At 40.4% G+C, this 25,179-nt stretch overlaps 1 protein-coding gene across 1 annotated transcript in view; it reads left to right on the forward strand.

Annotated features, from left to right (window-relative positions):
• Positions 1–2,800: 2,800 nt before the first annotated feature.
• The window catches only part of HELB (DNA helicase B), a 34,935-nt gene continuing 12,556 nt past the window's right edge, over positions 2,801–25,179 (forward strand). Inside the window, exons 1-6 of the mRNA XM_054025911.1 lie at positions 2,801–3,027; positions 12,524–12,904; positions 13,574–13,797; positions 19,049–19,930; positions 21,198–21,369; positions 23,047–23,188. Of these exons, the coding sequence (XP_053881886.1) occupies positions 2,832–3,027; positions 12,524–12,904; positions 13,574–13,797; positions 19,049–19,930; positions 21,198–21,369; positions 23,047–23,188 (1,997 nt within the window). The 5' untranslated portion in view covers positions 2,801–2,831. The remainder of the gene's footprint in view (positions 3,028–12,523; positions 12,905–13,573; positions 13,798–19,048; positions 19,931–21,197; positions 21,370–23,046; positions 23,189–25,179) is intronic.

Raw genomic sequence — 25,179 nt, forward strand, 5'->3', positions numbered from 1 at the left:
TCTAACTTTCTGAGGCTCCTATGAAAATCTTAGCTAAGATGAATGAGAGAGGACCTGATAAATGTGTAGAAAACAATGGATGGTACAGAGAAGGTAGAGTGGGAACTTCTGTTCACCCTGTCTCACACTGTGGGAACAAGGGGATATTAAATGAAATCAAAAGGCAAATTCAAATCTTGTAAAGGGAATTATATTTTCATACAATGGAAAACTAGCTTGTGGAAAGTATCAGAGGGGTAGCCGTGTTAGTCTGGATCTGTAAAAAGGTGCCACAGGACTCTCTGTAGCTTGTGGAACTCACTGCGATTTTCATTGAGGCCAGAAGCTGAGAAGGAGTCCAAATATGATTAGACATTTATGGATACTAAGAATATCCAAGTTATAATAGTAATTATACATTAAAAGAAATACCCTGAGGAATTTTGGCAGGAATATAAACCCTTAACATGCTGCAGGGCATAAGATAATCTATACTATTGGGGAATAGGAGTAAACTTTCCCTGGAGCACCTTATACTATAACTAACTACAGCAGGGTTTCTTGAACTTTGTTCTGAAGCATCTGGTACTGGTCACTGTTGATGACAGAATACTGGACTAGGTTGACGGCTATTCTAATCCAGTCTGGTAATTTGGCAATTCCTATATTTCTGTGTTCCTGTTATTAGAAACAAGTATGACAGATTTTTGGAGTCCATCTAGATTTAAAATTGAGGGTGTTCAGTTATATATATATATATATATATATTTAAAATAGCCATTAAATTAACTCTATTCAATATGAATTCTCTAACCAACTTACACATTAAAAATAAAGCAAAACAAAATAAAAAAAATCAAAATCTTAGTAAACTAAGCAGCATCTGTTGTTCAGCTTGTTAAACTGGAGGCAGGTCAGAAAAGGTGGGTAAATATGCATTTATTTTGTTGATTTCTAATAGTGCACTACAGTGCTGTAGTTAATTGTATGTTACCAGCTGCCTCATCATTCAGTTTATTTTTACTTTTTTTGCAAATGAAATATTTCTTTTATTACAGGTCAAAAACTCAGGTGTTAACGGGACATTCATGGTTACCAGCAGGCTACATCTTTCTATATAGTTCAAGTGCGTTGCTCACTTTGAGCCTTTTAAGGTATGGGTCCTCAACCTCATTATAGACTCACCCCACTAGTATGAAGAAATATAGGCCTATAATATTTAACTATGGTTTGATGCACTCTTGTGTTCTGTGTATGACAGAGCCATTGAGCTTCCTTATGCTACACAAAACAGTTCTGTGCACTCGAGTTCTCTTGTGCATCTAGCTATCCCTACCAATTAACAGGAGGATAGACTGAACATGAGAGTTACTTCAGGCCTGAGCTCAATAGGATCTCCCAATGTCTTGTTTGATCTCAGGAGCTCTAAAGAATAATTTTCCAGTCCTGGGTGGTGTTCCATGAATGCCTGTCAGCTTTATTTTGCTCTTGTCAAAGCATCTGTTATAGGGGTACAAATATGCGGTAATTGTTCCAACTTAAAAATAAACCATACAAATTCCTTCCTCCTACTAACAGAAGGGAGTATCTCTGCAGACATTTTCCCACCAGATGTTCTTTTTAGGTATTTCTATATCTGAGGGAGAACACAACTTCCCAAATAGGGAGAGACAAATTACTTTTGTGTCCCCTGCTTGTGAATGGACCAGACCACTTGCAGCGATTCCGGAAACATACTTTCTCCTGGGGTCTTTCTGGAGCACAAACTGCTTGATCGATAATGATTTGTCAAGTTTCCAGTATATATTAAAGATCTAAGGTTGGCTGTAGAGTAATATTTCCTGAAAGCAGGGTTGCAAAAGTGCTTACACTTTTTATTAAGATGGCCACCATCCACATCCTGCTTTACCCCAGGGTTGTGACAGTCAGTCTGGAATTCCCTACGGGGCTAGGAATCCTGCATTCCTCTCCAGGTGGGCAGAAATGTAGGATCACAGCTAAAGGCACAATGTCTACTTGAAAAAACACATTTCTGTCTGAAAATGTTGTACAAGCTAACAAGTAGGATTACAAAAACCCAAGAGATTAGTGAGGGTGGAGGGGGAGAAAGAGTCTTCTCTACTTTTTTTCAGTTTCTTCAGTTTTATGTATTGATGGCACTTTGTGTATAGTCAGTTTCACAGTGTCCCTGTACGGTCTGTTAGAGCTAAATTTGGGCCCTGCTGCAAGCACCATGTATGGGGCAATGCAATACCACCATAACCTTTATTATCACCAGTTACTAGTCGCCTATGTCTCTCCTCAACAGGAGCTTGTCCAATAAAAGATATTCGCTCACCCACCTTATTGCTCTCCAATTGCCTGGGCCCAACAGACTACAGCAAAGCTTTAAATAGCTTGTGCGGTGGTGCTGCAGTTTTACAGAGCAGCCCCAACAGCGTGGCTAGGCCTTGGCTGCGAGCTCTAGTAACAGGCTACTCGCCTCCCAGCCTGGTTTCCTCCTCACACTACAGCTGCTGTTGTTGTGTAAAGAGCAATGAAAGCCAGACCCCGCCAGGCCAGCAGTTCAGTGGCGGGTGCGGCGCCAGCACATCGCTGCGCCCCTAAGGCGGGCAATACCACGGGACGGGGACAGTGACTGAGCCCTGGCCCCCACCCCGCGGAGGCGAGTGGCTGGCGGGGCCCGGGGCTGAAAGAGGCGGAAGGGCCTGGGCTGCTGGAGAAGCGAGAACGGGGTTCAGCAGCGGGACGCGGTCCCTCAGTGCCGGCTCGCTGGGCCCGCCCAGGAGGCGGCGGCGGCGCTGCGGGGAGGAGCCGTCCCCCCCCCCTTCGGCCGGGCCCAGCGAGGAAACATGGCCCAGGCCCGCGGGAGGACGCGGCCCGTGAGCGAGCTGTGGGGGGTGCTGCTGCCGGCGAAGGGCAGGGAGGCGGAGGTAGAGGAGGAGCAGGACGACCCGCATCCCGATCCCGACTCGCTCTTCGTGGACGCCTCCGAGCTGTGCAGCAGCGGGCGGGTGCTCCGGGTTTCCCTGCCCGCGCGCCGAAAGGGTGAGGAGCGGCGCGCCAGGGCAGGGAGACCCCTCCCCGCGAGCCCGCCTCCCTCCTGCCCACGGGGAGCGGGGACACGGCCCGTCTCGTCCCTTCACCCCCTAGCTGGTCCCTCTTGGGCTTTAGTGTCAGGCAGTGCCTCTGGGGGGGCTGGCAGGGAGGGTTTTGCTGTGCATTTCAGTGACACATTTACCCAACTTCCTGCGCTTCCTCAGTGCCAGCGCTGGGGCATCTTCCTTTTCCCTCAGCCCAGTGTTTTCCCCAGGACTTGAAATGGGTGGTGGTGGTTCAAAAACATGAGGGGGGGAAGGAGTGAAGACTGATGAGGGGTGAGACCAGTGGCGTAGCCAGGTTCTAACATCAGGGGGAGCGAACACACAAAAAAAGGCACCACCCGACATATCAAATTACTAATTACATACTTTTAAATTTGTCATACATACTTATTTTGTACTCCACCCCCCTTGCTTAATTTGTACAAGGGTTTGCCAAGGCTGAGTCCCAGCACCTGTAGGCTTGGCAATTCATAGCCCTGGTACCTTTGGGCTTGCTGCGTCAGTTATGAAAGTAAAAAAATTGCTTGAGACCTGGCATCTTTCATTGTGAATTAAGCACTGATCTAGCGACATTTATTATTCTTTTTAGAGCCTCACCCCGTAGAGGCCTGTGAGTATGTGAGAATCTCAGCTATCATTAACAACAACAAATACAAGATACTAGCCCTCATGGGAGAGGGGCAAAGCTGGAAAACAAGGAACTCTAAAAGCTCAAAAACCAGAAGGCAAATAAAAAGAACCCCAATTTTATTATATTTTAAAATCTCATGATTTTTAAGCCAATCTCGGGATATTTGGGGGCTTGCCTCATGATTTTTTGAGTGCTTGGCATTAGCACTAGTAAGGGAATCACCTGGTTTTCGAGGCCATCCAGGATATATCCCTATGAAAAATCAAGGACCAAGGTTATTGTTGGGAGACCTGGCACCATAAGACGTAGTGTGGTAAGTTACAGGCACTGCTCAGAAACCAGGAAGGGTGAAATCCTGCCCCTTCCCCTATTGAAGTCAAGGGCAACCCCCCCCATTGATCAGCGCAGACAGAGACAGGCTCCTGCCAAGTGCTGGAGCTGGTCAAACGCTTGATGGGCAACAGCGTCCTAACGCACCACCTCCGTGCAGGACATAGGGCCCAAAAGGGCGCCCCTTAATACAGGCCAGGTGGCCTGGTGACAGAGTCAGCCCAGAGCAGTCACAAGGGAGCATTCTGGGATAGCTCCCGGAGGCCAATAACATAGAATTGCGTCCACAATACCTTTAACCTGGGATTGCGATCTCGATTTAAGCGCTACTCCACTTGCCAAGGTGGAGTACAGAAATCGAATTAAAGAGCCCTTTAAATCGAAAAAAAAATTGGTCATGTGGATGGAATCATTTTTATTTTTGAAATAACTCTGCTAATTCCGAAATAACAAGCTAGTGTAGACCAGGCCTTTGTTCATACTTTTCAAACCTATTGTACTTTTTCAGATAGAAGTATTTTATCATATACTGTATATGCTTCTAAAGTGTGTATTAATGTTTCAATTTAAATTCAAATTTCCAACCAAAGACTAAATTGGCAACACTGCATGTAACTAGTTGACCACTGGAGGAGGGGGGTGTTGGGGAAATCCAGGGAGGGTATACACCCCCACTGAGGGGGCAGGGGGGGGTGTAGGGAAATCCCTGCCTCCCTCCCCCACGGCTGTCCTGGCGCTGGTTTCTCATGGCTCCTTTGCAGGGGCCTGCCCACGCTCCTGTGGCTTCTAAGCAAATCCTTACAGTACTGTATAGGAAAAAGATGTTTTTAAAACTTGCATTAGCTAACTTTTGAAACCCACTTAACACCTAATATAGATATTGTTTAACGCCTTTAAAATCATATTAGCCCATCACAGTTTTAAAGGTGGTAAACTGTGTCAGTCATAGAATCGTAGGACTGAAAGGACCTCCAGAGGTCATCTAGTCCAGTGATTCTCAACCAGGGTACGCAGAGGTCTTCCAGGGGATACATCAACTCATCTAGCTATTTGCCTAGTTTTACAACAGGCTATGTAAAAAGTACTAATGAAGTCAGCAGGGTGGATTTGATTTAAATCAGGGATCTCAAACTCAAATTATCACTGGGGCTACATGAGGACTAGTATATTGGCCTGAGGGCTGCATCACTGACACCTTTTCAAACAAAGCTACAAAAGCCCTGGCCCCACCCCCACTCCATCCCTTCCATGAGGCCCCGCCCCCATTCCAACCTCTTGCCCGAAGTCCTGCCCCAACTCCCCCCCTCCCTGCCCCTATTCAAACCCCTTCCCCAAATCCCGGCCCCGCCTCTTCTCCGCATCCTCCCCTGAGTGCACCACATCCCTGCTCCTTTCCCCTCCCTCCTGGAAAGTCCTAAGTGCCGCCAAACAGATGTTTAGCAGCGGAAAGCGCTGGGAGGTAGGCGGAGGAGCGGGGATGCAGTGCGCTCGAGGGGGGCGGAGTTGTGGGATGAGGGGAGCTATTGCAGGCCGCAGGAAATAACTCCATGGGCCGCCTGTTTGAGACACCTGATTTAAATCAAATTTAAATCACTAGTCAGTAAGAATCAATTTAATTATGGATTTCTATATAAAAGTGCATTCTTGTTGGTTGTTATAACCTTAATAGATATTCTTCAAAACTCAGAGATAGATGAGACCCAAACTGGGTCTCTTTTATGGCCTGCTGCCATTATAGGTTTTCCCTTCTAGTCAGAGAATGGTATGGTAGATCTCAAATCAATGAAGGCTACACTCAGAAAGACCTCAAGATTTCTGGAATATGCTGCTCAAACAGTTTCACTTTTGTTTCTACTGCCTGTTCCCTCCTTTCTCACATTTATCTCCAGACTTCTTCTCCTTGTCCAGATCTATTCCGCCCCCAACAATCTTCTATTCATTGATTTTTTTGAAATTTTGCACTTTTAGAGAGAGGTAAGGAACTGACTCTGTGTACACAAATTTGCAGAGGGACAATAGGGTTGAGGTCTGTTATTTCTCACCTCTATATATTTATTTATTTAAAAACATTTTTGCTGTTAACAAGCATGTTCTCTCTGGAGACACAAATCCACAGTTCGAGAACTGCAAAACTAAGCATCTCTGATGGTATCTTCTAGACTTAGCATTGAGTCCCATTGGGTAGATAGAAAGATTAACCTAAATAATTTATACAGAAGCCCCTGGAACCCCATAAGTTTGGGTCCCTAATCCATGAACTATTGGAACTCACTTACAAAATTTTTCTTAAACATGACATGAATAAATTGTCTCATACTATAGAATTAGAATTTATAATCCCTGTTCCATGGTGAGACATCTTTGAGCTATAATGTATCTTAATTAAAACTATCTTTAGATAGGTTTTTTCCCCTCAAAAAGCATTTTATCAAAAAAACCGATTTAAATAAAAAAAATAATTGATTTTTATCCACCCTGGAAGTCAGTACAAATTAAAATTTCATACAGACAATGACTTGTTTATACTGCTCTATGTACCGTACACTGAAATGTAAATATAATATTTATAATCCAATTGATTTATTTTGTAATTATATGCTAAAAATGAGAAAGTAAGCAATTTTTTAGTAATAGTGTGCTGTGGCACTTTTGTATTTTGATGTCTGATTTTGTAAGCAAGTAGTTTTTAATTGTGAAAGTTGGGGGTATACAAGACAAATCAGACTTCGGAAAGGGGACAGTAGTCTGGAAAGGTTGAGAGCCACTGTTCTAGTCTAGTTCCCTGCACTTACGGCAGGACTAACCATTATCTAGACTATTCCTGGCAGGTGTTTGTCTAACCTGCTCTTAAAAAATCCCACAACCTCCCTGGGCAATATATTTCAGTGCTTAACCACCCCGACAGGAAGTTTTTCCTAATGTCCAACCTAAACCGTGCTTGCTGCAATTTAAGCCCATTGCTTCTTGTCCTGTCCTCAGAGGTTAAGAACAAAAGAATGGCCATACTGTGTCAAACCAAGGGTCCATCCAGCCCAGCATCCTGTCTGCTGACAGTGGCCAATGCCAGGTGCCCCAGAGGGAATGAACCTAACAGGCAATGATCAAGTGATCTCTCTTCTGCCATCCATCTCCACCCTCTGACAAACAGAGACTAGGGACACCATTTCTTACCCATCCTGGCTAATAGCCGTTAATGGACTTAACCTCCATGAATTTGTCTAGTTCTTTTTTATAGTCCTAGCCTTCAAAACCAACTCAGGCAAGGAGTTCAACAGGTTGATTGTGCGCTGTGTGAAGAAGAACTTCTTTTTGTTTTAAACCTGCTGCCCACTAATTTCATTTGGTGGCCCCTAGTTCTTATATTATGGGAACAAGTAAATAACTTTTCCTTATCCACTTTCTCCACATCACTCATGATTTTATATATACCTCTCATATCCCACCTTAGTCTCCTCTTTTCCAAGCTGAAAAGTCCTAGCCTCTTTAATCTCTCCTCATATGGGACCCGTTCCAAACCACTAATCATTTACCATTACGCATTATTCAAGATGTGGGCGTACCATGGATTTATATAAGGGGCATTAGGAAAAACTTCCTGTCGGGGTGGTTAATGATGGGCCCTTCTCTAAACCTTTTCTAATGCCAGTATATCTTTTTTGAGATAAGGAGACCGCATCTGTACGCATTATTCAAGATGTGGGCGTACCATGGATTTATATAAGGGCAATAAGATATTCTCTGTCTTCTTCTCTATCCCCTTTTTAATGATTCCTAACATCCTGTTCACTTTTTTGACCGCTGCTGCACAGTGCGTGGACGTCTTCAGAGAACTATCCACGATGACTCAAAGATCTGGATAGTTCTCTGAAGATGTTTCTCCTTTCTCCTTGTAACAACCTTTTATGTACTTGAAAACTGTTATCATATCCCCTCTCAGTCTTCTCTTCTCCAACACTAAACTAACCCAATTTTTTCAATCTTCCTTCATAGATCTTGGTTACTAGACTTTTAATCATTTTTGTTGCTCTTCTCTGGACTTTCTCCAATTTGTCCACATCTTTCCTGAAATATGGCACCCAGAAGTGGGCACAATACTCCAGTTGAGGCCCACTCAGTGTGGAGTAGAGTGGAGAAGAATTACTTCTCATGTCTTACTTGTAACACTCTTCTTATTATAGGATGTACTAATGTTAGCTTTTTTTTGCAACAGCGTTACACTGTTGACTCATTTGGCTTGTGATCCATTCTGACTACCAGATCCCTTTCTGCGGTACTCCTTCCTAGGCAGTCATTTCCCATTTTGTATGTGTGCAATTGATTGTTCCTTCCCAAGTAGAATACTTTGCATTTGTTCTTACTGAATTTCATCCAGTTTACTTCAGACCATTTCTTCAGTTTGTCCAGATCATTTTGAATTTTAATCCTATCCTCCAAAGCACTTACAGCCCCTCCCAGCTTGGTATCATCTGCAAATTTTAAAAGTTTGCTCTCTATGCCATTATCTAAATCATTTATGAAGATCTTGAACAGAATTGGACCCAGGACTTATCCCTGCAGGACCCTCACTCGGTATGCCCTTCCATCTTGACTGTGACCACTGATAACTACTCTCTGGGAACAGTTTTTCCAACCAGTTATGCACCCACACTATAGTAGTTCCATTTAGGAGCTAGGCACTAAGTGGTGTTTCATATGTCAATTAATTTGGTCTAAAAGCCCTACATTTTTTCCTAGGCTACGTCTGTGCTATGGGTACTATAGTGGCATAGCTACTGCACCGTGGCTATGTTGGCATAACCTTGAGTGTAGACCCAGCCTGCAGCGAAAGAAGGGATTTTTTCATCACTGGAAGAACATCACCTCCCCAGGAAGCATTCTTTTGTCAACCTAGTTTTGTCTACACTGAAGCTTATATTGACATAGCTATGGCACTTGGGGTGTGTTTTTTCCCCCCACACAACTGGGTTATGTAGCTATGTCAATGTAAATTTGAGAATCAGGCTTGCTCTACACTTAAAACTGATATTGGCAAAGGTATGTCGATTAAGAATGTGCTTTTGTTTAAACACCATAGCTGTATTGGTGAATAAGCACTCGTGTAGATGCACTTATAATATCATAAAACTGCATTAGCTGCTATAATTTATGTCTCTCAGGGAATTGGTATAAGCTCTACTGGCAAAGGATAGAATCATAGAAATGGAGGGCTGGAAGGGACCATCAAGTCAGGCAGGACCAAGTAAACCTAGACCATCCCTGACAGGTGTTTTTCCAAACTATTCTTAAAAACCTCCAGGATGGATATCACAGCCTTCCTTGAACTTAACTACCCTTGTAATTGGAAAGTTTTTCCTAATATGTAACCTAAATTTCCCTTGCTGCCAATTTAAGCTAGTTACTAGTTCTCCTAACATCAGTGGACATGGAGAACAATTGATCACTGTCCTCTTTATAACAGTCCATAACATATTTGAAGACTGTTATCAGGTCCCTCCTTAGTCTTCTTTTCTCAAGATTAAACATGCCCAGTTTTTTTTAACCTTTCCTCAGAGGTCAGATTTTCTAAATCTAAAGAGTCTCTAGACTCTCTCCAGTTTGTCCACATCTTGCCTAATGTGTAGTGTCCCGAATTGGACACGTTATTCCAGCTGAGGCCTCACCAGTGCTGAAGAGAGCAAGACAATTAACTCCTGTCTCTTACATAATACATTCCCGTTAATACACCCTAGAATATTAGCCTTTTTTGCAACTGGATTACATTGATGATTTATATTCAATTTGTGATCCACTACATCCTAGATTCTTTTTAGCGGTGCTACTACCTAGCCAGTTATTTTTCATTTTGTAGTTGTGCATTTGATTTTTCCTTCCTAAGTGAAGTACCTTGCGCTTCTCTTTATTGAATGTCACTGTGTTGATTTCAGACCAATTCTTCAATTTCTAAGGTCATTTTGAATTCTAATCCTTTCCTCCAAAGTGCTTGCAGTTCCTCTCAGCTTGGTGTCATCTGCAAACTTTATAAGCATACTCTCCACTCCATTAGCCAAGTCATTAATGAAAATATTGAATAGTACCGGACCCAGGACTGACAGCTGTGGGACCTCATGAGATACCCCCTCTCCCCCCAGGTTGACAGTGAACTATTAATAACTACTCTTTAAGTATGGTCTTTTAACCAGTTGTCCACCCACCTTATAGTAACTTCATCTAAACGACATTTCCCTAATTTGCTTATGAGAATGTCATGTGGTATTGGGTCAGAAGCCTTATTAAAAATCAAGATATAACATGTCTACTGCTTCCCCCCATCCATTAGGCCAGTAACTATGTCAAATTAGGAAATGAGATTTGGTGTGGCATAATTTGTTCTTGACAAACCCTGGCTATTCCTTTTCATCTTATTATTCTCTGCCTGTATAAGTTTGTCTGTACTAGGAGAATTTGCCAGCGTAACGTTTCTAGTTTTGATAAGGACTAAGTCAAGTTAGAAAAAACCTTTACCATCTTTATGGGGTTGAAGAGATAAGGAATATGTGACTTGTTATGGCAATACTAAGTCATATTTGTTTATTGCCATTGGCTCATCCTGTGAGCCGTTGTTGCAGTATGTGAAAATCTCTCACAAATTTTCCCATATCATTTATAAATATTCATTTAAAACCAAATAATTATGGGAAGTGTTCCTAATTCCTTCACTCAGCTCATTATTTTATGAGTTATTAAATATTTATCACTCTTAAGTGTAGAGTTCAATGGCACCCTGACCTTTTTTTGTTCCCTATTGACTAAACAGACATAGGTGACCGAATAGACATAGATGGCCACTAGACTAGTCCTTGCCTGTTTTTAAGTAACTATTTCAATTTTTTAGCGATTTAAATTATTTTAAAGAAAGGAACTGAATGTTCTGAATGAGCTCCTGGTAGACTCTATGCTTAAAACCATAGGCCCCAGTTCTACTCTACTACACCAGTCGAGCTATATAGAAATTGGCCCACAGTCTGATAGATCTTCAACTTTACCAGCACCCAGGAGCACAGACTTAAATGTTTTCCTGGCTCCTTATATTTTTCTTCTAAATTACATATATGGTTTTCATTGTCTGAAACCTCAGATTAGTGTATACCATTAGAAGATTTATTAAGACATTAGACTGAAATAACTACCAAACAACAACTACTTCTGTTGCACCCTGAAATTCTGCTGAGCTGCTAGCTAGTCACTCTGGCCTGGTGTATGTTTAAAAGTTGGGTCAACATAACTACTTTGGTCAGGGGGTTGATAATCACATCCCTGACCAATGTAGCTATGCTGATTTACCCCCAGTGCAGACAGAGCTATGTCAATGAAAGAATGCTTCTGAAATGTAGCTACCATCACTTGGGAAGATGGTGTTCCTACTCCAGTGGAAAAACCTTTCAGTGTTACCTATGCCTACTCTATGGGGTTATGCTGGCATAGCTAAGGCAACATAGCTATGCCACTATAGTCTCTATAGGATAAACATACTCTCTGGGTGGGAATGTCTAATACCTGACTATTGGCTGAGTCTGCCGAGCTTGCTTCTTGATTTTTCCGAACCAGATTATCCAAAGGTTTGGGGTTTTCCCTGAGACTTTAGAATAATTTAGTTTCTACTGTATTATATTTTTAAAGTTCTTACTGTTTCAATTGGAATAAAAAAGTGTGTAGCTTACTGGCTATATGGAGTGTGCCTGATGTGTATTGCAAAGATAATGTGTTCAAATCCAGTTACGATTGTACTTTTATTACACACTTTGTTCTCACTTCATTAGTGAGATTATCAATTAATTCTTGTCACTTTTGTAACAAAAATAAAACATAAAAACAGTAGAGTTAAGTTTTCTCTGACCTCTTTTGACTTCTCTGTCTGTCCTTAGATTGTGAGCTTCTCAGAGCTGGGACTGGTTCTGCTTTGAATGTTTGGAAAGTACTACCATAAACTAATAACAGAGCTTATCATTGTATACAGCTATAATATAAGCAAGGGGTTGCGTGTCCTTTAATGCAATCAAAATGTCCAAGAACTCAATTATTTTGGACAAGATATTGTCATTTTTTGAAATAATGAAGTTAAAACTAGTTGTAAGCATATCTCCAATAACATAAAATTGCAATTGATTTAAATAGTGCAAAATCTGACCCATTAGTAAGCAGCTTTAACTGCTCACACAAATAATTAATACCAGAAAATTATTTGATGTATTGTTGACTTCAGCCACCTACAGGAACATAATCAATTAATCAATTTAAAAATCATGCTTATGTCTGAGGTGTTTTTTGTTTTTGTTTTAACTTACTACTGTTAAAAGCAATACCTAAGATTATTATAACTAAATTACACCTGGAAAAAATTAAAATTTTTGGTTTGTTTGCTTTGACTTAGTGAATTTGTTATGTAAAATGCAATAAAGTTTTAAACAATATTATACTGATTTTTTTTTTTTTTAAATTTTAGTTATAATACAGGATGAAAGATCCCAAAAGACGTATGAAGTGGTTGGATATTTTCCATTGGTTGGCCCTTGGTGGAAAGTTAATGTTAAAGTTAAATTGGTGGACTCAAAGTACTTTGTGCAAGGATATCCGTCATACTTCCTACGAACCGATATAAGGGAAAACCAAAATGCAGTTTTTTCACTCTTTTTTAAAGAGTGCTGTGTTCCTGATAATTTCAGAGAGGAGTTTTTTAAGTGTTTTCCTGAGATATCTGATCTGAACTTCAGAAACCTTGAAGAAAAACTTAATCAGTTTCAAGAGTCAAAATTAAATCTTCAGCAAGGGAACACCTCTATTGAGACGAAAAATTTTAATATTTTTTATTATATTATGCAATCATGTAAGTATAATTTATATATTATTGGATTATAAAAATAACAGAGTTATGCTTTTAAGATGTTTTATCCATGCTAATGTGCTGGTAGAGTGTGTTTTTAAATGAGTATTGATCCCACAAAGATTTTTTCCTGAGCACATAAAGGGATCTACTCACATGCTTGTAGTTAAGCATGTATGCAAGTCTTTGCATGACCTGGGTCTTATACCATATAGAGGGAACAGGAATCAGTTGGAGAAAAAAAGTAATAGTGGAACTCACTTAAATGAAGATCTGTTAAGAGTTAACTTCCATTTCACTCAAAAGTGCTGGCAATTCTGCTTAACTTGACATTTGATTGAACTGAAGGATGGGTGATGTTTCAGGTTACCAGGTTTTTATATGTTGCACACACATCAGGGGAGGTAGACTTGACTACTAATGTGAAACTGACTATATACAAAATTCTGTCAAATACACAATTTAATCAAAGTGGAAAAATATTTTTTAATCTATTTAAGTAATCTTACTCGTATCAATAGTATATAAAAGCTTTTTCAGACAGAAAACTAAAGAACCAGTTCTATTTAAGTTTTTTGGAATAAAGCCTGCTAAGCTAAGTAATCAAATTGCCTTCTACAAACACTTTTTGTATTTTAATAAATACTTTCTTGGTTTGTGATGAATATATAGTTACAGGAAAGACTGTTTTGGTAGCTTTGAGTTTCCCAGTGATAATGGAGTTCCTGCCAAGACTTCTACCACGTCATTTTTGCAATATTATAGAGGCGGTGAGCTGGCATAAAGTGACCAAACAGAACAGCAAAAGTGATGAAAAAGTTTCTCCTGAAGATGAGATACTACCAAAATTAGATGAGATGTTAAAAAAAGAGCCATGGAAACTTGGATTCAGCAGGGTAAGTAACATGAATTAATTACATTTTGATCATCATATAATTCAATACTATTTGTTCAAACTATGACCCTTAGATGGAGGCTTATTCTTTTTGGAGAGAGATAATTTTTCTCTTTTCAAGACCACCTGGGCAGCTGCACTAAACAGAAACCTTCTGGATATGTCTGCAGTACTTGTAGTGGGGCTTGCACCAGTGCACTAAAAATACCTGTGTAAATGTTGCGGTTGTGGGGAAGAGGTGTGGGCTTCAGAGCCTGAGCTTCAGCCTGAGACACAACATTGAAGCACTGTCCACACAGCTTTAGTGCTCTAGTGCCAGCATAAGTCTATGGATCCCAGGCTGTAATGCTCGCTTCCAGATGCAGTGTAGACATACTCACTGGGTCCAGAAATACCTTATCTAACCTTGTTAGTATTCTTCCTAATCACTGTGCAACTGTTTCTAATATAATTTAAATATAAAGGAATTATTCAGTTTCTTGATATACTCAATGGAAGAAATGGAAATTGCTTTCAGACTGGGTGAACACAGGGAGTTTCATATAAAAGATACTGAGCTCCTCGAGATAATCTTGGTTTCCCACTTCAGTAAGGCACAGTGAGGCCGAATAAAGGTGTTTTGACAACCATAGTTAAGAGTTTAATGTTTAATGTTAATGTAGATTTCCATGTACATCTCTATATAATGAGACTCCAGAAATATCACTGTGTGTCACTCTGAAGCCTAAAATGTCTGAGTCCGTGTGAAGCGATGGAAACAGCTACAAGTGTGGAAGAGAGGTTTCTTTAGTTTAGAACAGTGTTTTTCAACCTTTTTTTCATTTGTAAACCCCTAAAACATTTGAAATAGAGGTGTGGACCCCTTTGGAAATCTTATACGTAGTTTGCAGACCCCTAGGGGTCCGCAGCTCACAGGTTGAAAACCACCGTTTTATGGTAAGACAACCTTTCGCGGACCCTTCAGACATAGTTCACGGAACCCTGGGGATTCCTTGATCACAGGTTGAAAACCATTGTTTAGAATATCACCAGATTCAATCATCACTGGAATTCATCATCTGTTAACTTAAAAACTGGATTGCATCAGCCATTTCTAGCTCTTATGAATTACGTGCCTTTATGAATTATACCCATGTGATAGCATGGGGTTTCAGATACTAGTATTGCATACCAACTTACTCTACTTTATATTCTGGCTTCTTCAGCATTCTCCATATATTCACATTAGCTGTTCTTCTCAAGTCAACATATTTTAGAGGTGGTCATTCCTCTGTAGTTTGAGTTTTGTAGCTTACTTCCCATTATAAGCAGAGCTGGCTGGGAAACCAGATTTCAGTTCTGCAAAAATTTTTGAGTTTTCAGAAAAACTTAATCTAGAATCCTAACAAAAGTTTAAAAAAAAATTGAAATATTCATGGAACTGAAATCTTACAATATTTCTTTTTAGAAACACTGAAATGTGGTATATTTCATTTTGGAAACACTCCTAGGATCCCCAGCTGCCTACCTTGTGGTTTGCAGGGAGTCAGGGACCCTGGAAGCTGTTGACTGAAATTATTGTGATTCTTGTTAGTTTCACTGCTGCCTATCACTGAATAGCAGCAGTGAAACTGACCAGACTCTTATTGTCATGTCAATAGGTACCTTCTCCAGCGCCAGATTCTTGGGAGTCAGGCAGCTTGGGTTACCCGTTGGCCTGAAAGTCTTGGGGTTCTTGACTCTGAGGCAGTCCACATAGTAGGCTGACCAGAGTGGCAGACCCTTGAAGCCCAGATCCCCAGCAGCCCACCAGACATGAATCAAACTTTCTGTAAAACATTTGATTTTAATCGAGTCAGCAAGTTTAGACAAAGTTTTGTTGGAATTTTTCCAACCAGCTCTAATTATAAACCAGATCTCTCTCTCTCTCTCTCTCTCTCTCTCCCCCTCTGCCTCCCCTTTTGTTTCACATTTGGTTAACTAAAATACAGTGTTGGAAGCAAAGCTGTTAATGTGTGTGACTAGAAATGCATAGTATAGATTTAAAAAGCAGTAGGATCTGAAGGAATATTATATTTGGTAATTGCCGAGTTTTTTATTAAGGACAGACAAGTTTGTGTAGGGGAAGATTAGCATGTGAATAGAATTGGAAGGACTGAGTTATTTGGTGTTATGAAGTGTTTGGTTGTATGTGATGAGGTGAATGAATCTGTGTAGGGTAGTGGAAGGCAGGAATTGACCTGAGTAGAGCTGGTTGGAAATTTTCTGATAAAACCTTTTGCTGAATCTGTTAAAGATTCCACAAAACTTCAGTCAAAATGCTGGCAGGTTTCCCTGCACTGTAGGCCTCCCTTCTTCTTCGGCAGCTCTGGAGGCTGGAGAGGCACAGCCCCCATGCATGCTACCTCCCTGCCACCCCTCTATTTTTCCCCAGCTCTTGGGGACAGGCAGTGTCTGTTTGGCTCCTGGAGGGTTGGTGGGAAGTCAGAGTTCCCTAGGCGCTCTGCCTTTCTAACAGCTGGAGTGGAAGGCTCTTGAAATTGACAAGAACATTCCTTGAGTGCAGCCAGGATGCCAAAAAATTCCCTCTTGGTTTTCCAGAAATGGATTTTTTTCTTTAACCCTCTCCCCCTTCCTTGTATCTTGTCCTGCTTCTAAACTAAACTTTTTCTTAAAAAATGCAAATATTGTCATGGAAATGGATCACCTTTTTTTCAACCAGCCCTTGTCTTGAAAGCTCTTGCTTAAAGCAGGCTTTCACCTTACCTCTACTGGGGAGAAATGATCAGGAGCCACTCTGGACAGGGACTGACATAAAGGCCTTTAGATATTTCTCTTAAAGGCACCATTTAACTGTTTTTTGCTTTTTTTTTTTCCATAATCTTCTTGACTGCTGTAGCTGGGCAGGATGATGATGAAGGGCACATCAGATCAGCAAAATAGAACAAGTTGATTAGTGCTCTAGAAGAGAGGGAAAGTGTTCATGTGTGATAAGTAGTGGGAGAATGATTTCTTGGCCTAGAGGTTTTTTGTTTTTGTTTTTTTTAAAGCTAACTGAGAAGTTTGCCTCTAACATTTTACATGGCTGTCTGTCTTGTCTGTTTTTAGATTGTAAACTGTTTGAGTTAGGACTAAGTTAGCCTGTGTTTTTTCATTTTTAGCACAGTGGGGGCTGTATCCTGATTTGGGCACTACCATGTTATAACTAGTTAAAATAAACATACCAACACAGTATTTATTGTGTAGTCCATTACATACGTTTCAGCAGCAAATAATTATAGATTTAAAAGGGGGGAATAAAAGCTTTCAGGTTCAGAAAAAATATGTATATTTTAATACTAGTGTGTGTATATATTTGATGATTTAAAGAGACAAAATTTAATGCTGCATGACCAGTGCAAGGGCTGGTCTACAAGAGAATGTTTCACCTGTTTGTTTAATGGTGTGGTTTTAAAATTGATCTAGCTAAACCAGTGCAAATGGATATGTGGACACTTCAGTTCAAGATAGCATATTTTGGTTCACTTGAGATTGATTAGGAATTGGTTTAAGTTTAAACTGAAGCAAGCTCCTCTTAAACCACAATGAAAGTGTTCTCACAGAAGTTTGCAGTAGTTTAGGGTATGTCTATGCTAGAAATGCTACAGATGCACCACTTCAGTGTAGACACTTACTACAGCTATGGAAAGGGTTGTTCTGTTGCTGTAGTAAATCTGCCTCTCTGAGAGGCAAAAGCTTTTGTTGACCTAGCAATGTCTAGACTCGTGCTTAAGGCTATGTCGACCCTAGCACTTTTGTCGGTAAAACTTTTGTCCGTCGGGGCACCTTAAAGACTAACAGATATATTTGGGCATAAGCTTTCATGGGTAAAAAAACACTTCCACTGCCATGCATCTGAAGAAGTGATTTTTTTTTTTTTACCCACAAAAGCTCATGCCCAAATAAATCTGTTAGTGAAACACAGTTTCAACTTTTAATACTGAACTGTTTTTTTTTTATGTGAATTTGGTATCGAGATATCAATGCAGTATTGGCTTGCCAAAGTACAACGCTATTCAGTTGACATAACGTTGTGGTATTGTAAATTTACTTTCTAATAGCAATAGGCCAGCACTAAACTATAAGAAATAAAATCATTCTGAAAGGGAATATGGTAATGAGAAACAAAGGGTTTTTTAAAATTATTTTTTACATTCTTTACCATCATTTTTCATCTGTTAGTAGCTTTTTCTCAGTCTCCTCTCTTTTGACTGCAGTTCCACTAAATGTTATTGAACAGACTCTGCAGAGCTGGTGTGTACGTCAGGAATCAATGGAGCAGTCACCTTGATATTTTACTATGGAGATATCTTAATTTTCTTTTCAAATTTAATTTACTCTGTTCCCTTTTAAAATTTGTTTCCAGGTAACTTTATAATATCCTTTTAGAACACTGTATGTAAAATAATTTATTGAGAGGTCAATGCATACTTTTTGTGGGAGGGGGGTGTTTACGAACAAAGATCTCAAAACAGAAACAATTTGGTTCTCGATCACTGTTTTACCATTGTCTAGTTTGACATTTCAAAATGGCTGTTTTATGAATTCTTTCTTACAGGCTATTGGTCCTTAAAGTGAAGTCAGCTTTTGCTATGAGGATATGAATTATTAGGGTGTTCAGTCCCATTTGAGTACAAATAAAATAATCCCACCGTTTATAAGTAACCCGGTTTTCCTAAATCTTTGTTTGCGCTATAAGAAGAAAGGGAAAAATATTAAAGCAATAGATGTAAGCCCACCAAAAGGAAGGAAAATGTGAATTAAAACCATTTCATCCTACTTTGCCAACATATTGCAGCGAATGAGATCTTATTTACGTATAATGTGTGCTATAATGTGTACACATGCACTCAGATATTGTCACATGTATTGTATTATTATTCTATAGCAGTTTGCTCTTTTATTCGGCTGGTGATAGTTTGGGTAGAATACAGATTTGATACAAACCTCTTTTCTAGAACCCAATTTCTGTTGTTATTTTTTTGTACAATGATTCAGTTTTCTACAGCAAAATGACAGATGGGATTGATCAAGCCCCCCTTGCTTTGAAATTCCTTGCTTTGTTTGGTTTGAGAAGGTAGTATAGCTAGAATTTGTTAAAACGTATATATTGTCTGTGCTTCTTCATATGTTTTGAATTATAAAATTGTATTTAATGACAAAGTATTAGTTCTGCAGTTACATACCAATGTCTTGTGAAATAATTTAAACTTTTTTTCCCTTTTGGTGGGAAGATAACCTACAAAGAACTGAATCTTTCCACTTGTGAGGCAACTTGGGCAGCCTTCTGTCAGTGTGAGCATCTCCTCTGGAAGATTCCTGAATTGCAGAAGAATGCATTAATAATATACGATAAGCTCAAGCAAAGATGTAGAGAAATGGGGCATACCTATGAAGAACAAGACATTTTGACTTCTTTAGTTTCTAAAGATATGCCCATTGAACATGCCTGGCAATCCTTGAAATTTATGAAAGATGAGAAGATAATGATTGGTGAGAAGAAACTGGTATTTCTTTCTCATCTTTACAAATCTGAAAAAGACATTGCACTTTCTGTAAATCATCTAATGAAAAATGACCCATGGCAGTTACCTGTTGATGTGAGAAAAGTACTTAATGTTAGAGATACCACCAAATCAAAAGCAAATGGAGATATTAAAATAAATAATAACCAGCCTCCTGAAACAGAGCAAGTGGAGGGCAGTAATGGCCCAGATATACAAAACAACAGTGACAGTGATTTTCTTTATAACGAACAGGTACCAGACATAGAAGCTACAAGTGAGGCAGAAGTGGACCCAGATCAAATGAAAGCTGTGAAAATGATTTGTTCTAATCCAGTGACAATCATAAGTGGAAAAGGGGGTTGTGGGAAGACTACTGTAGTTAGCTGCCTTTTTCAGTATTTAAAGCAGGTGGAAAAAGAAGTGGCAAGTGCTTGTAATGATTTTGAAAAGGACCTGGATGCATCTGCTGAATGGAATACCTTTAATAATTTTTGTCAGGAGAACATTTGCACAAAAAACCTTTTAAATGTTTTACTTACTGCACCTACAGGAAGAGCAGCTAGCCTGCTGAATGAGAAAACAGAGCTTCCCGCTTACACTCTCCATCAGGTATATAATATTTGTGCATTCTCTCTCCAAAGATCTTTTAGTATAGTCCTCCTTATTTTGTACAATAATCAGATTGCTAACTGAACCTCTCTTATAAATCTTTTAACTGTTCATAATGGCGTTTAATAAGCACAGCTTGTCCACATTTAAGAGTCAACCTTGTTTTTCAGAAGTCTACAAGTCAGACTTTTTACATCATGTCAGCTGCAATTTTTGGCCTTCTTTATTTTAAATGTGCATTACAGTACCTTCTAGAGGCATGAAAATGATGAGGGGCTTTCACGTGACTTTTTTCACCAATTCCACATATCCTAAAGTCTATAGTACTGTATATACTTGTTCGTTTATAAGCGGACCCTCCCAAAATGGTTAGGTAAAAATATCAAAGACTGTATGACCCTTTCATAAGCTGACCCTATATTTCAGGGGTTGGCAAACTTTGGCTCCTGGCCCGTCAGGGTAAGCCGCTGGCGGGTCGGGGCGTTTTGTTTACTTGGAGCATCTGCAGGCATGGAGCCCCTCAGCAACCTGTGGCCGCGGTTCGCCGTTCCCAGCCAATGGGAGCTGCGGGAAGTGTCACCACTTCCGGCAGTTCCCATTGACTGGGAGGCCGCGGTTCGCCAGAGAACATAGAAAAAATGGGTGTTGCCATTCCAACTCTAACAAGACTAATCAATTAAGGTGGGCTATTATCAGCAGGAGTAAAAACTATTTCCCCATGCTAATTTTTTCCATACTGTTACTCACACCTTCTTGTCAACTGTTTGAAATGGGCCATCCTGATTATCACTATAAAAGTTTTTTTTCCTCCTGCTAATAATAGCCCACCTTAATTGATTAGTCTCTTTAGAGTTGGTATGGCAACACCCATTTTTTCTATGTTCTCTGTGTATATATATCTTCCTACTGTATTTTCCACTGCATGCATCCGATGAAGTGGGTTTTAGCCCACAAAAGCTTATGCCCAAATAAATTTGTTAGTCTCTAAGGTGCCACAAGTACTCCTCGTTCTTTCTGTATAAATAGTTTTAGTTGATTCTGCTCTGCTAAAAATGTGTTCTGGAGATGTGTACATGATTATTGGAGAGTAGGATTGAACCTTTTGAGCCTGTAATGAATCAGTTTCATCATGTAACTGAGATGATGGCTGTGGTAAATACAGCATGGAAGATCCCACATTTTACTTGTTATAGAAAGTTATTTAAATTTGATAACTTCAGGTGTTTCTTGAATGGAAGTTAAATTATTTATTTTGATTGATTTCTAGGTCATCTACAGTTTTTATTCATGGAGATTAAGAGATGGACGAATGCCGTGGAAGTTTTCTACTGTGACAGTTCTGGTTGTGGATGAAGGAAGTTTAGTACCTGTACAAATGCTTAGTTCAGTTTTAAAATTGCTGTGTGACCACGCTCAACTTGCCAAGCTTATTATACTTGGTAAGTGAAAAGCAATAGTGTAAATTTAGTCTAATTTAAAAATATTTCCTGAGTTATTCATAGATTCTAGGATTGGAAGGGACCCCGTGGCAGGACCAAATACTGTCAAGACCATCCCGGATAGACATTTATCTAACCTACTCTTAAATATCTACAGAGATGGAGATTCCACAACCTCCCTAGGCAGTTTATTCCAGTGTTTAACCACCCTGACAGTTAGGAACTTTTTCCTAATGTCCAACCTAAACCTCCCTTGCTACAGTTTAAGCCCATTGCTTCTTGTTCTATCCTTAGAGGCTAAGGTGAACAAGTTTTCTCCCTCCTCCTTATGGCACCCTTTTAGATACCTGAAAACTGCTATCATGTCCCCTCTCAGTCTTCTCTTTTCCAAACTAAACAAACCCAATTCTTTCAGCCTTCTTTCATAGGCCATGTTCTCTAGACTTTTAATCATTCTTGTTGCTCTTCTCTGGACCCTCTCCAATTTCTCCACATCTTTCTTGAAATGCGGTGCCCAGAACTGGACACAATACTCCAGTTGAGGCCTTACCAGGGCAGAGTAGAGTGGAAGAATGACTTCTTGTGTCTTGCTCACAACACACCTGTTAATGCATCCCAGAATCATGTTTGCTTTTTTTGCAGCAGCATCACACTGTTGACTCATATTTTGACACATATGCAGGATGTGAGAAAACTTGCTGGGTGCGAGTGTGTTTTATAACGAGTGGTAGTTCCACGATAATTAGTTGAAAGAAATCCAGCAGAGGTATGATAGTTTACCTGTGATCATAATGAGGCTGTAATCTCTAGGGCCGCCTGAAAGGCATGTTCTATTCCATGGATTTTGCCACTCTTGCCATAAAATCATAGATGAGATGGAAAATAATTATATCATCCAGCCTACCTCCCTGTCAGTGCAGGATTATTCTCTATTGTATATTTCCTAGCGTTTTGTCTGGTTCTAAAAGTATTTGATAATGAGGCTTTTACCACTTACTTCCCTTTAGATTTTTCAACAACCAAAATAATACATCTTATTGTTAGTAAGTTTTCCTTCAGTTCTTTAACACAGCTTGAGTGAATGTTGACAGCATATGAACTGGACAGAAGAAAAATAAAATATTTGATTTTAAGGTAGTTCAGTCAGTCAGATCCGGAATTAACTTGTTTTTAATCTAACAAATAGAACAAAGTAGCATGAAAAGAAATTAGGATTTTGTACCCCTGTGCCCGTTTTTGGAGATCACATTTTTATCCCACCAAAACAAATGCCATGATTTAAATTTATAAATTACCATAGACAAGTCTGATTTAGTGTTGACATTTACCATAGAGAAGAGACTTAACAAGATGGCATGACATCGAGTACTAATGGCTGTTTGAATTGGGAATATAGAATATGCTCTGAACAGTGATTTAATGTATTATATACTGAAGGGAAGACAATTAGAACTATGCAACAACCTGATTCAAAGAAATTCCATTTTGGGATTCTTGGTGAGAAGCACAATTTCACAGAATTTGTATTGCGCATACATGTGATAACTCTGTCTTGTATTCTAATAGAGGTGGAGAGCATATTTCTTGTCAATACTGTATTTTTGGAATATTTCCCACTGATATTCTGTTCACTATTTATCACTGATCACAAATGCTATTAATATATCTTCTCTTTAGGTGATATCAGACAATTACCCAGCATTGACCCTGGCAACATGCTCGCTGATATATTTGAGGGTCTAAAATCTAGAGGCTGGTCTGTGGAACTGAGAACTAATCACAGAGCTGAGTCTCAGCTAATTGTAGACAATGCCACAAGGTAGGAATTTTTTGTATATACTGGAGAATTTTTTTTTATAGAAGTCCTGGTCCTTTTATTTAGTCTGCAAAATGGTAGTGGCCATGAGACATACAATAGAATTGTGTGACTCAGTGTTCCTGTTGCAGATCTCTCGTATTCTCATGTTTCTGTCTAACTTTGGGAAAGAAATTACAGCTGAAACACCAAGGAGCAATTTAAACAAAAACATAGAGTAAAGTATGCAAAGTTTTTGAATGATAAAAGATGCATATTAAATAAAAAGAACCCACCAAAATTGGAGACTTTTTCTTGTTCACTCTTTATAAATAAAACATTTGGTCCCACTGACGTCAGCTTGCAGAGTGACCGTTTTGTTTGTAACTGGTTTTGAATTGCTGTACAAAATTGGATAAACAGGTTCAGTGCACTTTTCTTTATTCTGACCTTCCATTTGCAATTACACCTTATCAATGGCAGTTTACCACAAATCCATGATAAACAGAGTGGATAAAGTCAATGACATTAAAAAAAACACAAAACTTTCAAATTTAATTGAAATACTGTTGTCTTCTTAAAATAAACCTATTTACAAATGAAATTTGCAGTGATGACAACCTATGATCAGGCCTAAATTTATTATAATCTATTAAAATAATTTAATTAAAAACAATATGTTGTAGCACTCAACCCTCCTCAAATGTTAGTGAGTTAAAGGTTGCCTGCTCTTTTAACTATATACAGAATTGCGGGAAAAACAGCTTTAACTTTCAATTCATGTTTTATTAATATGCCACAGGGTATTGCAGTAAGTATCTACATTATTTTCAGGCTTTACAAATAGGGCGAATAAGGTTGCCAATCCTCCAGGTTTTGCCATGAGTCTCCTGGAATTGGGCTCTATCTCCCAGGGGTTACTGCAGCCAAACTGGGAGATTTTAGGCTGCTAAAAGTCTGGCGGCTCAGTGGGGGCCCAGGGCTAAAGCAGGCTGCCTGCCTGCCCTGGCCCTGCGCTGCTCCCAGAAGGGGCCAGCACATCCATGTGGCCCCTAAGTGGGGATAGTGGTCTCTGCACCCTGCCTGCACCCCAAGTGCCGACTCTGCAGCTCCCATTGGCCAGGAACTGCGGCCAATGGGAGGTGTGGGGGCGGCATGCAGAGGGGGCAGTGTGTGGACTCCCCTGGCCCTGCTTACCAGTTGGCGATGCAGCGGGGCTAAGACAGGCTCCACTCCCGCAGCTCCCATTGGCCATAGTTCCTGGCCAATGGGATCTGTGGAGTTGGTGTTCAGGGCGCGGGCAGTGTGCAGGGAACGGACATACCAGCCACTTCCGGGAGTGGCGCGGAGCCAGGGCAGGCAGGGAGCCTGCCTTAGCCCTGCTGTTCCGCCGACCAGGAGCCGCCTGAGGTAAGTGCCGGCAAGCCGGAGCCTGCACCCCTCACCCCCTCCCGCATCTCAATCCCCTGCGCCAGCCCTGAGCCCCCTCTTGCATCCAAACTTCCTCCCAAAGATTGCACCCCTCACCCCCTTCAGCACCCCAGTCTCCACACCACCTCCTGCACTCCAAACCCCTACCCCAGGCTCAGCTCAGAGCCCCCTCCCACATTCTGAACCCCTCGGGCCCCATCCCAGAGCCCGCATCCCTTACCGCACCCCAAACCCCTGTTCCAGCCAGGTGAAAGTGAGTGAGGGTGGGGGAGAGCGAGCGACAGAGGGAGAGGGGATGGAGTGAGCAGGGCAGGTCCTTGGAGAGGGGGAAGGGCCGAAGCAGAGGGCGGGGACGGGGCAAGAATGTTCGGGTGTGTGTGATCAGACGGTAACCCTAGGAGCACATGCTGGTAATTGTTGTTCCAAATATCAGTACTTTCAGTTTCTATTGTGAAGAAAAGCTTTTCCTTTACTACTTTTGGTTTCAATTAGCTAGCAGGTGCAAAGAGAATATTTTCTTCATTTGGACTAGTTAATTCAAAGTTGAAAAACTGACTGGGAATAGAAAACAAATAGAAAAGAAA

This window comes from Malaclemys terrapin, chromosome 1 (assembly GCF_027887155.1).
Source record: "Malaclemys terrapin pileata isolate rMalTer1 chromosome 1, rMalTer1.hap1, whole genome shotgun sequence".
In the NCBI taxonomy this organism is placed as follows: domain Eukaryota; kingdom Metazoa; phylum Chordata; order Testudines; family Emydidae; genus Malaclemys; species Malaclemys terrapin.